This window comes from Tupaia chinensis, unplaced genomic scaffold (assembly GCF_000334495.1).
Source record: "Tupaia chinensis unplaced genomic scaffold, TupChi_1.0 Scaffold000101_1, whole genome shotgun sequence".
Taxonomy (NCBI): domain Eukaryota; kingdom Metazoa; phylum Chordata; class Mammalia; order Scandentia; family Tupaiidae; genus Tupaia; species Tupaia belangeri.
In genome coordinates, this window is record NW_006159565.1 from 2,721,524 (window position 1) to 2,736,106 (window position 14,583).

At 44.5% G+C, this 14,583-nt stretch overlaps 1 protein-coding gene across 1 annotated transcript in view; it reads right to left on the reverse strand.

Annotated features, from left to right (window-relative positions):
• Window positions 1–14,577, reverse strand: part of INTS15 (integrator complex subunit 15) — a 17,083-nt gene extending 2,506 nt beyond the window's left edge. The window contains exons 1-5 of the mRNA XM_006143626.1: window positions 14,336–14,577; window positions 13,612–13,833; window positions 9,632–9,797; window positions 5,580–6,107; window positions 2,289–2,328 (exon numbers count right to left, since the gene is read on the reverse strand). Coding sequence (XP_006143688.1) covers window positions 2,289–2,328; window positions 5,580–6,107; window positions 9,632–9,797; window positions 13,612–13,833; window positions 14,336–14,527 — 1,148 coding nt within the window. The 5' untranslated portion in view covers window positions 14,528–14,577. The remainder of the gene's footprint in view (window positions 1–2,288; window positions 2,329–5,579; window positions 6,108–9,631; window positions 9,798–13,611; window positions 13,834–14,335) is intronic.
• Window positions 14,578–14,583: the final 6 nt, after the last annotated feature.

Sequence of the window (14,583 nt, forward strand, 5' to 3'; positions counted from 1 at the left end):
TATTATTATTATTATTATTATTATTATTTAATTTGACCAGAGAGAGAGGAGGAAAAGTGAGAAAGCAAGCTACCAGGTGCAGAACTCGAACCATGGTTGGCCATGTGGGAATCCAGAGCTTTAACCACTATGCCGCCTGCCAGCCCTCCAGCCACTCTGGTGCATACACACATACACACACACACACACACACACACACACACACACACACATCCTCTAGCATAATAAAAGAAAAAAGAAGAAGGGGCTGGGTTGTCACAGACTGACCCTCACCCACCCCACCCCCCAGTACAAAGATGCGCAGAGCCCACAGGAGGGGCGTGGGCAGTAAGCTGTGGCATGAGGAAAGCTGATGCAGTCTAGTGAACCTTTTCATTTACATTACTATTTCTTTTTTGTTGTTGTTTGGGTTTTTTTTTTTTTTTTGGTTTCTTTTTGTTGTTGTTGAACTATTTCTTTTTTTAAAATAACTGAGTAAGAAATTCGATGAAAAGTTTTATGAACCCAAGGAATATTATAGAAGTAAAATTTAGGTTATGGGTGTGTTTGACCCTGCACACCCTACCCTGCTGGAGACAAAAAACATTTCAAGAAGTTTCCAGTCTAGTTAAGAAAATTAACAGAAAAGAGACGAGGAGTACAGCCAACTGATTTTTGACAAAGAACACCAGTCAATCAATCCAGTGGGAAAAAGCAAATCTCTTTAACAAATAGTTCTAGAAAAACTGGGTATCCACCTACAGAAAGATGAATCTGGACCCCTTCTGAGCATGCTGCCTGCCAACATTGGCACTAGAACACCTCAACTCCTTGTTAAGGATGGTCTGAAGTGGGCCAGGAGGTGGTATGGTGGTTAGAGTGGCTAGATCCCACATGGTAGATTGCACAGTTCAAGTGCAACTACCTGGCAACTCGATCAACATTCTGGGTACATGCATGTGCGTGCCTAAAAGCCCAAGAGAAAAATGGAGAAGGGATTACAGAATGGCCATCTCCCTTGGGGGATTCTCTTCCCTGCTCCACTACAGCAAGTGCACATACTATAGAGCAAAATTAAGAAAAAAAAAAAAAAAGAGGATGGTTTGAAGAAAGATGGACATCACTAATCCTAACTTAGCCCACTTGTTTTCATTTCTATAAACCCTCTCCACGTGCAGGGAGTTGCCTATAATCATTTTCTTGCATAGTAGTCACAACTACTATTTTTAGTGGATACATAACATTCTTCCTTCTGATGTATCACAACTAATTAACTAAGTACCCCTATGTTCTGGGGTAGTCAGGTAGCTTCCAGCTTTTTGTTACTAACAATACTGTTCACATAAAGTATTTTGTGCACATAGCCTTTTCCCTTTCTAGGGACAAATTCACAGAGGGGACATCCTCAAGTTACTAAAAGAACAGCGACAGCAGCTAAGCCTTACTGAATACTTACTCTATACCAAGTATTGTTTTAAGTGCTTTTCCTCAATTAACCCTCACAAAAATCCTAAGGCAGGAGGTGGGGGGAGATCATGGGAATGTGAGGAGAGTACAATGACTTTCTTGATTCCGCTTATGAGAAACCTGAGGTAGCAGAAGACAGGGACTTGCCTAAGTTCATAAAGACAGGAAAAGCGAGATTGAGACTCTCTTAAGGGCCCTGGGACCACAGTTTCCAGCTGTAAATGATGATGCATTTACAGGACAGTTCCCATGCAGCAGGCACCATGCTTGTTTCACTCTCACTATTACCCTGTGAGGCAGGCAATAGTCTTGTCCCCCATTTTATAAGGGGTAATCCAAGGCTCAGAGACAGGTAGAAAGACTGCCCAAGAGCCACAGAAATCACAGACAGAACTGTGCTCAGAACCTGGGTCCATGCTGCCCAATGGCCAAGTGGTAGCGTAACGCACACACAGAGCTCTAGGGCTGTGACTGCAGAGCTTCACAATGCCACCCACAGAGCACCAGTGCACTAACCACACCACGAAGGAGATGCACGCTAACTTTGTGAGCTCTCAGTGATACCTGAAGAGTGCTCTGGCTTTCTTCCTGGACCCCCAGTAAGAGAACTACTTTCTCTTGTTTCTTCTTACTTATGGTTCCTCTCACGTGGCTTGTGTGATCATATCCATTCCCCATATAACACCTGAGGGACTCCTTAGAAGACAGCTCTAGACCCAGCAGACCAACTCTAACCCAGGAACCCAGGACAAAGGGGCCAATCTGCCCTACTCTGCCTACCTGGCTCTCCCACCCCACCCCAGCAATGCCATCCCAGCTGGAAGTCTTGAGAGTGCACTTACTTATTGTGGGGCAGCCTGGAGCACAAGGTCCTCAGGTCATCTGGAAGGAAGGAGATACATAAGGTAACAGACTCAAGACAACACAATGAAATGTCCACTGACATTCTTTTAAAGGACTCTAGCAAGATAGCAGTAGTGGGGGCCAGCAGGTGGCATGGTAGGTAAGGCGCTGGACACTCCCACAAGGCTGACTGTGACTCGCGCCCCAGACCTGGTAGCTTGCTTTCTCACTTTCCCTCTCTTTCTCGCTGTGTCTCTCTGGTCAAATTAAAATAAATGAATGAATAAATAAAATAAAATAAATAAGTATTTTATGTGTGTGTGTGTGTGTGTGTATACAATATATATATTTAAAGATAACATTTTTCAGAAACTGGTTTACGGGACAGGTATGTGGCATGGTAATTCAGGTGCTGGATCCCACACGGCTGTCTGCACTGAGTCATGGACCCAGCAGTTTGAAAAAAACACACTGAGCACGTGTGCATGAATACCCAAAATCCCAAGGAGAGAATGGAGAGGGGACTGTGGCATGGTCAGGGCTCCCTCTAGGGATGCTTTCTCACTTTCCTGCTCTCTCTGTCTCTCTCTCTAGTAAAAACATGTGCTATAGTAGCAAGTTAAAAAATAAAAAAATCTACCACCACTGAATGAAAAGAAAAAAATTATTTCCCTTTCTTCAATTTTTGCTTTACTAAACTAGGCATAGGGGCTGGCAGATGGTGTGGTGGTTTCACTCCTACATGGCCAAGCATGGTTTGAGTCCCAGACCTGGCGGCTTGCTTCTTGCTTTCTCACTTTCCCTCTCTCTCTCACTCTGTTCCTCTCTGGTCAAATTAAAATTAACTAATTTAAAAAACAAACAAACAAAAACCTAGGCACAAAATAGAAGTCACTTCACAGCCCTGACGGCAATTTGTCAGATGGCTTAGAAAGAGCCCAAAGGCAGGTCTCTCTGTGAGCAATCAGAAACCCACACCTGTCCTGGGGCCAGCAGGTGGTATAGTGGTTAAGGCACAGGACTCCTATGTGGTTGACTGTGATTTGAGTCCCAGACCTGGAGGCTTAAAACTTATGCTGGGTATGTGTGCATGCATGCCGAAAATCCTGAGAGAAAACAGGTAATGGAGAAGAGATTGCAGTGTGGCCATTCCTCCTGGGGTGGTGATGTCTCACTTTCTGTCTCTCTGGTGAGCACACATGCCCTATAGCAAAAATCTCTTAAAAGAAAGAAAGAAAAAGAAAGGAAGGAAGGAAACCCACACCACCCCCACAAGCAGTAGTAAGATGAGAAACACCACCGGTGACCATCCCTTGGGGCTACAAGGAACTCTTAATAGTAAAGAGCAAACACGAGCATGTCACTGGCTCTAGATCCTTCTCCAGAGACAGTGTGAGTGTTGAAATGCAAGAGTTAAAGAATTCTCAAAACAGACAATGGCAAGATGGTCCCCCAGTGCAGTAGTTATGGGAGCCAGACACCACATAGCAGACTAAGGTTCAAATCCTGGCCCCAGTAGCTTGAAAAACAAGCCAGGTACAGGGCCAGCAGGTGGCATGGTGGTTGGGGCACTGAATTCCCACATGGCTGACCACAGTTTGAGCCCTGAACCTGGTGATTTGCTTACTCACTTTCCCTCTCTGTCTCTCTCTCTCTCTGGTCAAATTAAAAAATAATAAATAAAAATTAAAAAAGAAAATGAAAAACATGCTAGGTGCAATGCATATGCATGTGTGCCCAAAATCCCAAATGGATGAACATACAGAAGAGCAGGGCCAGCTGGTGACAGAGGTAAAGGCACTGGACTCTAATATGGTCAACTGTAGTTCAAGTCCTGGACTCAACAGCTTGAAACTCAGGCCGGGCACATGTATGTGTGTGTGCCCAAAACCATGAGAGGAAAATGGAGGAGAAGGACCTTTTGGTGTGGCCATTCTCTGGGTCGTGATTTCTTGCTTTTTGTCTTTCCAGTGAGCACAAGTACCCTATAGCAAAAATCTCTTTTAGGGACCAGCAGTTAGCATAATGGCTATGTCGCTGGACTCCCACGTAGTTGACCACGGTTCGAGTCCCAGACCCAGTGGCTTAAACTCACACCAGGCACGTGTGCATGCATGCCCAAGATCCTGAGAGGAGAATGGAGAAGGGATTGCGGCGTGGCCATCCCCCCTTGGGGGTAATTTCTCGTTTTCTGTCTCTCTGTCTCTCTCGGTCTGTCTGGTGAGCACACATGCCCTATAGCAAAAAGCCTCTCAAAAAAAAAAATTTCTTTTAGGGACCAGCAGTTAGCGTAATGGCTATGTCGCTGGACTCCTATGTAGTTGACCGCGGTTCGAGTCCTGGACCCAGTGACTTAAACTTACGCCGGGCGTGTGTGCATACATGCCCAGATCCCAAGAGGAGAATGGAGGAGAAGGGACTGCAGCATGGCCATCCCCCCTGGAGGGTGATTTCTCGCTTTCTGTCTCTCTGTCTCTCTCTCTGTCTTTCTGGTGAGTGCATGCACCCTATAGCAAAATCTCTCTCTCAAAAAAAATCTCTTTTAAATAAAAAGGATATAGAGGGGAAGGGACTGTGGCATGACCATGCCCCATTGAGGGGTTTCTGGCAAGAACATGCACCCCCTGACAATAAAAAAGAAAACAGGTAATGGAACACTGTCCACCTTGATTGGGCAGTCGTTCCATGAGAGCATGCACCTGTCAAGGTGCATTGAACTCTGCACTTCAACCCACACATTTTATTATACATAAATTATACCTCAAAAAGTAAGACGCATGAGATAAAAAAAAGATTCAAGGGGAATATCATCTATGTTCTCAAGGGGTTCCCAGCCCTGAGCAAAAAGAGCCAGGCAATGCTCACGTATCTGTAGCATGTTAGGATGCTAATAATGAAGCACAGGGAGGGTAGTGATAGGGTATTACCAGGGGATGTTCTTTTCTTTCTTTTTCTTTTTTTTTTTTTTTTTGTGAAGAATTATTTTATTTTACTTTATTTTATTTATTTATTTATTTATTTAAATTTGACCAGGGAGGGACAGAGAGAGAGAGGAGAGAGAGAGCAAGCGAGAAACCAAGCTACCAGGTCCAGGACTCGAAATGTGGTCAGCCATGTAGGAGTCCAGCACCCTTAACTACCACACCATCTGCCGGCCCCGTGTTCTGCAACTTCTACCCTCCTTCTGTGATCACTAGGAGAAAAAGTGTTCACCTAAGAGCCCCTGTTTTCTTTCTGCCAAGGTGGTGATGTCAGTGCCTGCAGGAGGCCTGGGCTGAGGATACACCCACCTCTGGTGCACAACAGAGCTCCTGAGGCCATGGCCACCTGCAAAGCCTGTGCCAGCCGGTCTAGAGACAGCTCGATCTCCTGGGAGGCATTGAGGGGGTTCAGTTCATCCGCCAGTCTGTTGATCTCCTCTACCAATGGGACCATGTGGTCAAACAGGATCAGCCCCAGGCGCCCATAAAGATTCTTCTCGGTTAAGTGCAACTGGAGCGTCATGAGAACCTGCAGAACGCTGAGGTGGAGCTTCGAGTATAAGAGGTGTGAGTCTCTGTCCATCCCCATGCCTGAGTCTTTTGTAACCTTGTTATTGACATGGCCATTGGATAAGGAGGGTTTCTTTTTCCTTTTATAAGCCAGAGGGGCCTTCACACACCAGCGAATCAATCCAATGAGCGGGGTGAGCTCTAAAAATCCTATTGGTAAATTAGCTGCAATCGGAGTATTTAAAAAAGTGATGAGAATCAACCTTGGGTCCTCAAAAATCCAGTTGACAATCATTTCAAGCAAGTCCAAAGGTGGGATGAGATCATCTGCAAACAAAGACCATTAAGTCAAAAGTATGCTTGCCTCAGGGGCAGGAGTCGGACATGGACAGAGGAAGGACAGAAACCAGTTTACAACACTTACCTGTTGCCATTCACCCCTTCTTCCTTGCTCATATACTTCCTGTCTCATCTAGAACATTTGTGACATGAGGGCTGGGACTCCAGCCTTAGTAAATGTTACGTTCCCAGTGCCCAGGACCGTCTGGCCCAGGCAGAGGTTCAAGAAATATGTAGCAAGTCAACAATTCCCTAGAATTCCATTATACTTTGAAGAAATTTCCTCGATATCAATTTAAATAAAATTCTACACTTTCTATGCCCAAAACTACGACGTTTCACCATTCTCTTATGAGCAGGTTTTTTTCCCTGTACTTGATGTCTCCTGCACGTTTAAAGGACAACCACAGTAGCCTTCAGGGTGCAGCTCAGAGTCCCGACATTTATCTGTCAGCTGCCAAGGACCATATTAGCCCTGGAGCTAGAAACCTCGTCTAAGCAATAGCCTGTCCTCCCGTGATCCCCGAGACTTGCCATGCTCTACAGCCTAGACAGAGAACAATGAGAACAAATGATAACATTTATTTCAGGCTTAATGTGTGCTGGGCACTGGTCTCAGTCCTTTACACAGATTAACTCATTTAATCTTTCATTATTCTCACACAAAGGATGAGGAAACTGAGGCACAGTGATGTTAAGTAATTTCCCCAGGACTCAGCAAAAGTATGTGGTGGACCCAGATCTGACCTCAGGCAGTATGGCTCTTAAACCACCAAGCTACAGTGCCTGCCTTGAGACTGGCATGCAATGTGCATAGGCTGGCTGCATGCACGGGAGTAGGTCCTCAGCCTCTTCTCACAGGGCTGTGTACCCCAGGCTCATGGGAAAGCTTGGGATGACAAGGCCCCTTCCAGGCTGCAGAAGTGACTCCAAGACCAAGGACAACACAGGAGCACATGGGCGAAGTAAGAGACAAGCTGGAGGAAGATTTCCACCTGCTCTTTCTCAGGAGATTGGTCTCTTTTCTTGAGATTATTCAGTATTCCTACCAACTGTCTCTGTTAAATTATAACCTCCCTATAACCCAACCCTGCTGCTTTTCTTGTAAAATGATGGCAACTCCTGTGTCTGGTCCCTTGATTCTCAAGAGACGCTTCTGACTAAGTAATACTAGGCTCATATCCACTCCTCCAGTGTAACTCTCCCATCCCCAGGTCTAGGCTGAGGTGTCTTCCGACACCTGAAGGCTCTATGTGCACGTGTGCGTGCATGTGTGCCCTGGGCATACATGTGAGTGAATAATTTATCTCTACTTTCCTACTCAGAGACTCAAGCTCTTAGCACCATAAAAGCTGGTTCTATATAGTGAGTATGAGTTTATTTTTTTGTGGTTTAGAAGGCTGACTTCCCAAGAATGCTCCCCTATTAGCAGATGTGCCCTAGAACAGCATTAATCAACATTTTGTCGGCAGCCCCCAGAGTCATTGCTGTATGCTTAGTTACCTGAGAAATCACCAACATGTCAGACTAATACAATAGCCAAAGAGAAAAACACTGTGTCTCAGATCCATTTCAGCACATCAGTGGTACTCCTGGAATATGATTTCCTATTCTATTAGGTTGTCAGAAGTCAACATATCTTTGCACAGAAAAACACTTCATGACTTTTCTGATAACTGATATGTGTTAAGTTCATCTATTCTCAATGGTAAGACCAATCTCTATCATAGCCTTCTTCTATGGGAGTACACAAGGATGGATTCAGCACCAAAAGGCCTTGCTTGCCAATCCCTGTCCTTTGGGATCCGCCTCTGGGAGAATAAAGTGGGTAGCAAAGTCCAATAGGCAGGGGCTGGGGGGTGGTGAGCCCTCTGCTCCAACTTGACCACAGCTAGGTAACTTCTACTGGGTTGTTTTTATTTAGTTTTTGCTATAGGCCACATGCACTCCTTGGAGGGAGATGAAGCGAGAGAGAGGGAAAGTGACAAATCACCCCGGAGGAGAAACTCATGCTATAATCCCTTCTCCATCTTGGGATTTGGGGCATGTATGCACACATGCCTAGCGTGAGTTTCCAGCTGCTGGGTCTGGGACTCAAACTGCACAGCCAGCCTAATAGAAACCAGTGCCTTAACCTCCATGCCACCTGCTGACCCCTCTAATGGGTATTTAAAGTCAGAGTCTGACTAGAGGACTCTGCTACTGGACAGGGATAAGGGACATGGGCTTCTCTCAGCCAGAGCCAAAAGCTATCTCATGGTTGTCCTGAAGACCTCTATGTGTCTTGCTGAGCTAGTCTCTAACAGCAGAACCAACACACATGCTTCCTAGTGCAAGGCACTGAGACACAGCACCACCTCGGTAGTACTGTAGCCAAAAAGGTTCAACCAAGTCTTTTCATAAAGAGACATTAACAAATCTAAACTGATGGATATACTACAAAACATGAAACCTGAACTCTGAAAAAATGTTAGATTTTTTTTTTTTAATGCTGCAGAGCTTGTATAGATTTTAAAAGACCAAAGACATAACAGCTATGTATTATGATCCCTGATTGGATCCTGAATTCTCCTTATCCCCACCAAAAAAAAAAAAAAAAGAGGTGAACTAAGAAAGACATTACTGATCTAAAGAAATCTGAATACTGAATATAAGCTGTGTATTAGATAAGAGCATTTATTGCAATGATAATTTGTTAGGTATGATAATAGAATAGTGGTTATGTAAGAGAATATTCTTGTTCTTAGATACACGCTTACCTATTTGATACATGATGTCGGCAACAGATTTAACAGTTCAGGAAAAAATGTTTGGATGGGATGAAGAAAGGGAATATATACCAAAATGTCAATTATTGCTGAATCTAGGTGAGAAATATAGGAAAGTTTGTTTACTCTTACAACTTCTCAGAAGTTTCAAAAAATACGCAAAATAAAAAATGGGGGGTTGGGACCAGCAGTTAGCGTAATGGCTATGTTGCTGGACTCCCATGTAGTCGAAAGCGGTTTGAGACCTGGACCCAGTGGCTTGAACTCACACCGAGCGCGTGTGCGTGCGTGCACAAGATCCCGAGAGGAGAATGGAGGAGAAGGGATTGCGGCGTGGCCATCCTCCCTGGCGGGTGATTTCTTGCTTTCTATCTCTCTGTCTCTGTCTGTCTGGCAAGTGCACGTGCTTATAGCAAAAACGTCTCCAAAAAAAAAAGGGGGGGGGTAAAAATCAAATCACATGTCTAAGGAGGTTATGTCTTGTCCAACACCTGATCTGGTTTTTTTGGGGTATCTGTTACTCGGACCATTCTGACCCAGGCAACTGGGTATTGTTAAAGAAAGCTCGCTGTTAGTTAACTGCATAGGTCTGGATGGCCCACGTTTTCAATTTCAAAGTAATTCTATACTTTTCGGAGGAAAAAAAGAACAAAGTATTCAGCAGACATTTCACCTGGGTATTCGGTGGAAAACCAAACTGACAATCAGCTGAAGTTTAACAGCAACAAACAATTTAAAGTTTACCTGATGACAAGTCATAGAGCGCAGTGACGGAGGTTATGAACTGGCAGCAGAACCGAGGGCTGGCACTGAATATCTGCTTCAGTGTCTGAACAGATCCTGGCACCAAACAGCAGTAGTCATCCACAAGGGCTCGGGCTAACCTCACACAGTAGACCACAGGCGTCCGCTGGAAAGAAGCCACAGTCCACGTAACTATAGGTTTCGTGAGCTAGAAGACCAGCAACTTCGTATACATGGTGAAGACCACTGGAGCTAGCAGAACCACTTCCAACATGGGAAAAGGACATTAACATCTTACTTTGAAGTAGGTGTCAACAAGAAGACTCCATCCCAACACCCATTCTGTGAATAAGGTTTTACTGAGACACAGCCATGTCCATTTGCGTGTCTACTGTGTAAGGCTGCTCTTGCGGAATTTAGTAGCTGTGACAAACGATGTGACCTGCAAAGCCTAAAACATTTACAACCTCACCCTTTACATAAAACATCTGCCAACCCTTGCTTTAAAGTTTACTTAGGAAAGATCGTTTCTCACTGCAGGTGAAGAAATGACAACTTTTGTCACCCTACAGTTGATGCCAGTTGAGACTCCACAAGTAAAAATGAACAGCTGCTACCACCCTGAAGAGATTTACAAGAGTATGTGAACTATCACAATTAAAATGTTTCTTTAGAATAGTACTTTCTGGGACCAGCAGCTAGTGTAATGGCTATCACTGGACTCCCATGTAGTCGACCGCGGTTCGAGTTCCAGACCTGGTGGCTTAAACTCACACCGGGCGCGTGTGCGTGCATGCCCAAGATCCCAAGAGGAGAATGGAGGAGGAGGGATTGCAGCATGGCCATCCCCCCTGGGGGGTGATTTCTCGCTTTCTATCTCTCTGTCTCTCTGTGTTCTGGCGAGCGCATGGGCCCTATAGCAGAAACTCCCCCCCCCCAAAAAAAAGGATAGTACTTTCTAAATTTCTCTTACAACCTGTTCTCTTTGATAGGTTTCTAAAACACTTTTGAGTCCTACTGCCTCCCCTCCCTTTCCATTGACAAGTCATTCAGCAGCTACTCCGGATGCTATAGTTACAGGGCTCTAGGCTGGCCTGAAGGAAAAACCATAAGGTGACAGCAAGGTCAGATTGCTCATTCAGATACTATTCTACCCCACAACACCAAGCTAGCCATTAAGACTACCAATTAATTAATTAATTCACTTATTTTAATTTGACCAGAGAGGGACAGAGTGAGAGCAAGAGAGAGAGACAGGGAAAGTGAGAAAGCAAGCTGCCAGGTCCAGGAATCGAACTGCGGTCGGCCATGTGGGAATCCAGCACCCTTAACCATTACGCCACCTGCCGGCCCAAGACCATCAATTTCTCTACCATTTCTCAGTTGGAAGCTGCAGTCCTTCACCTCAGCACTACAAATGCTGGCCTGAACCACTAAGATCCTTCTCTGTCATTGACATCTGATTTCATTTTGCCAAAATACCAGCACAATAGCATCACTATAAGAGATAAACTTGTTTTTTATTTTTAAAGAATTATTTTAAATTTTATTTATTCATTACTTTATTTTAATTTGACCAGAGAGAGACAGAGAAAGAGAGAGAAAGTGAGAAAGTAAGCCACCAGGTCCAAGACTTGAACCGTGGTCAGCCATGTGGGAGTGTCCAACGCTTTAACCACCACACTACCTGCTGATCTCAAGATAAACTTGTTTTGACTAGATTGTCAAGAGATGAAGGTAATCCTGAGGTTAAATATATATACGTGATGAGTGAATGCCAGAAATTGGACTGGTAAGGATTAAGGTACAGGTTCCAATGGGATTTGCTGTGTACTACTAGTAACGATTTATTTTTGTTAGCCATTATAAACAAGATTACCAAAAAAAAAAAAAAAAGATTCTGCATTCTTGAGAATGAAACAGCTCTATGAAACTGAACACAGCGTATCCCATTAGCTTGGCTGAGAACAACTCAGTCAAAAAATTTAGGCCTTGCCATGGCTGCAGTTATAACGTATCATGCTGATTTGCAATGTCTGAAGCCACACAGTGACTGTGGTTTGAATCCCTGGTACAAACTGGCCTGAGAAGTACCAGGTGTGTGCATGAGCACCCAGGATCCAACCAGTTAGAGAAATGGAGGAAGGAGCGTAGCATGACCAGACCCTATGGAGGGTGTTCCTCTCCATCTCACATGTATGCACACACTATATCACAGATATGAAAAAAGTTAACTAATAATTACTATAAGTGAACTATTAATTTTTCAGGGATTCTGAGTAGCAAAAAAAGCAAAACAAAATGAATCTTCTGGGCCAGTTCTGTGGCTAGAAGTTAAGGCAGCCAGATCCCATGCAGTTGACCTTGCTGTTCAAGTCCTAGACACAGTGGTTCGAGAAACAAGTGTGCATATGTGTACAAAATCCAGAAAGGAAGATTTGGAGAACAGATTGCAGTGTGATCATTCCTCATGGGGGGGAGCATTTTCTCTTCCGCCCCCTTCTCTGGCAAGTACATGTATCCTCCAGCCAAAAAAAAAAAAACCACAAATAAAACACTCCAAAATACCATTTATCACTAAATGTATTTACACATTCTTCTGTAAACACACATATACACATTTTTTCCTTTGATAATTAAAAACTCTCTAGAAGGCTCTTATTCTATATTCATTAATAAAAGACACACTAATTTTGTGATATCACACTGAACAATGCAAAACAACTCATATGCTCACACTGACCTAACTGTAGAGAAAAAACCTTCTAATGAAAAGTAAACACTATATGACTTGATAATGAGGATCTAAAAAACCAAAATCCTTGAGACTACATGCATGCTGTTTTCAAAATTCTATCTTATTATTTTCACCTAAGAAAAAGTTTCTTCATTTGTGAAAATGGAACCTTTTCTTCATTAAAAAAATAATTTACCATTATGAACTACTATTACCAAAAATGGACATGGTCAAGCCAGCAGGTGGTATGGGGGTTAAGGTGCTAGACTCCCACATGGCCCAACATGGTTCAAATCCCAGACCTGGTGGCCTAAAAATCACATCAGGTGCATGTGGATGCATGCCCAAAATTATGAGAGGAGAATGCAGGAGAAGGGATTGCGGTGTGGCCATCACCCCTTGGGAGTTTATTTCTCATTTTCCCTCTGTCTCTTTCTGGTAAGTACACATGCATTCTGGCAAACCCTTAAAAAAATTAATGAACACAAAAATGGAAAATTATCTGGTAATATCTTTGGCTGGACTAATATACAATGTATTCATGCTGGGAAAATGCATTTTGTATGCTGTAAAGATGTATAGTGATTGAAGGTTAAAAAAAAAGAAGAAGAAAAAAAGTCATGATCTTTGAAAAAATGGGATTGTGGGGTCAGTTGGTGATGTGGCAGTTATGCCAGCTGGATCCCACATGGGTGACTGCATGGTTCAAAGCCTAGACCTGGAAGCTTGAGAAACACACTGAGCATGTATACGTGCCTGCCCAAAATCCTAAAAGAAGGGAGAAATAGAGAAGATGTGGTGTGACCATGCCTCATGGTGGGTGTTGGCTTTCTCTCTCTCCAACAAGCACACATACCCTCTGGAAACAAATTCTTTTAAGTAAAAAAAAAAAAAAAAAGATGGATGATGGGGCACTGGTAATGCAATCATCTGTAAGGCTGGTCTACTTGAGCAGGTATTAGGTTTGTCTCCCTGAACATGCAGGACACACGCATGCCCATGACCTGGGGCTGGCTGAAGATGGGGGTGGATAACCATGTGAAAGACTCTGTTGGGGGTGCAAAATTATTTCTCTCAACTCATGGAGGAAAGTAAGTTTAAGAAAAAAAAAAAAACTAAATAAACGGTTATACAGGTACAGAGCAGTAATGATCAATGACATAATATATCTAGAAATACAATCAAACGAAAATTCCTGACAGTAAACTCTTCCCCAAAAGGTAGGCTAGCTCTAGAGCAGTACCTGGAGCCAGGAGGCTGCACACTCCAAAACTGGGATTCGACACACAGCCACAGCCATAGAGACCAGCTTTCCTAACAAGCTCATCCGGCTGTCATCAGCTTTGTTTCCTTGAGGGCTGAAAAGGGATGAAAAAATAATCTGCCGGACAGAGTCCTTGGTTTGCTCCTGGAAATAATTGCACATGATTTCAAGAAGTTGAAGCTCCTGAAGTGAATTCAGTCTCTGTAAAAACAAATCCAAGAGAAGTGGTAAGAAAGAAACTTGGCTTTAACACGCTTATTAATTCGTACAACAAACGGAATATATTATACACCCCCCCCACCCCCAGGTATTTTTCACCCTTCTGGGCACAGGTCTCAGGGAGAACAGCTGTTAATCTCAGAAAAGTCACATGCATCATTATATATCATCCTGGAAGGCACGCGATGGCCCACAACGGGTTGAGACTCTCAGTAACAGGCCTTGAGTGGTGTGAGAGGACTGTCCCTATAAGCGTTTTCCTGTAAGACCACCGAGACACGTCTGTCACACGCCCAGCAAAACAAGACACACAGCTGAGCAATAATACCAAGCTCCTGAGAGGAGGGTTTGAGAGCTGTGCAGGTGCCAGGCTCAAGACAAGTACGGAGCCCCTATGAAGTGTTCTCGGTTTGGCAGATACTTGTTACCAAGGGGGAAAGAGCTCCGTCTGGCAGTCACCCTGTCCGCTCGCTGCTGGCCGCACCTTGGGCTGCGCACCGCGCTCCTTGGGCACCTGGAACACGAACTCCTCCAGCAGCTCCACGGGGCCCTTGTCCACGATAGGCAGCGGTGCGCTCTGCAGCTGGCTGCTGAAGTAGATGTCCAGGTGGTACAGCACCTCCTTGGCCGCGCTCAGCGCGTCGCGGCGCAGCAGCGAGTGGCGGATATCGCTCATGGTGCGGCCGCCGCGGCCCCAGCGCCCAGCGCGTCCCACTTCCGCCCGGGTGCCTG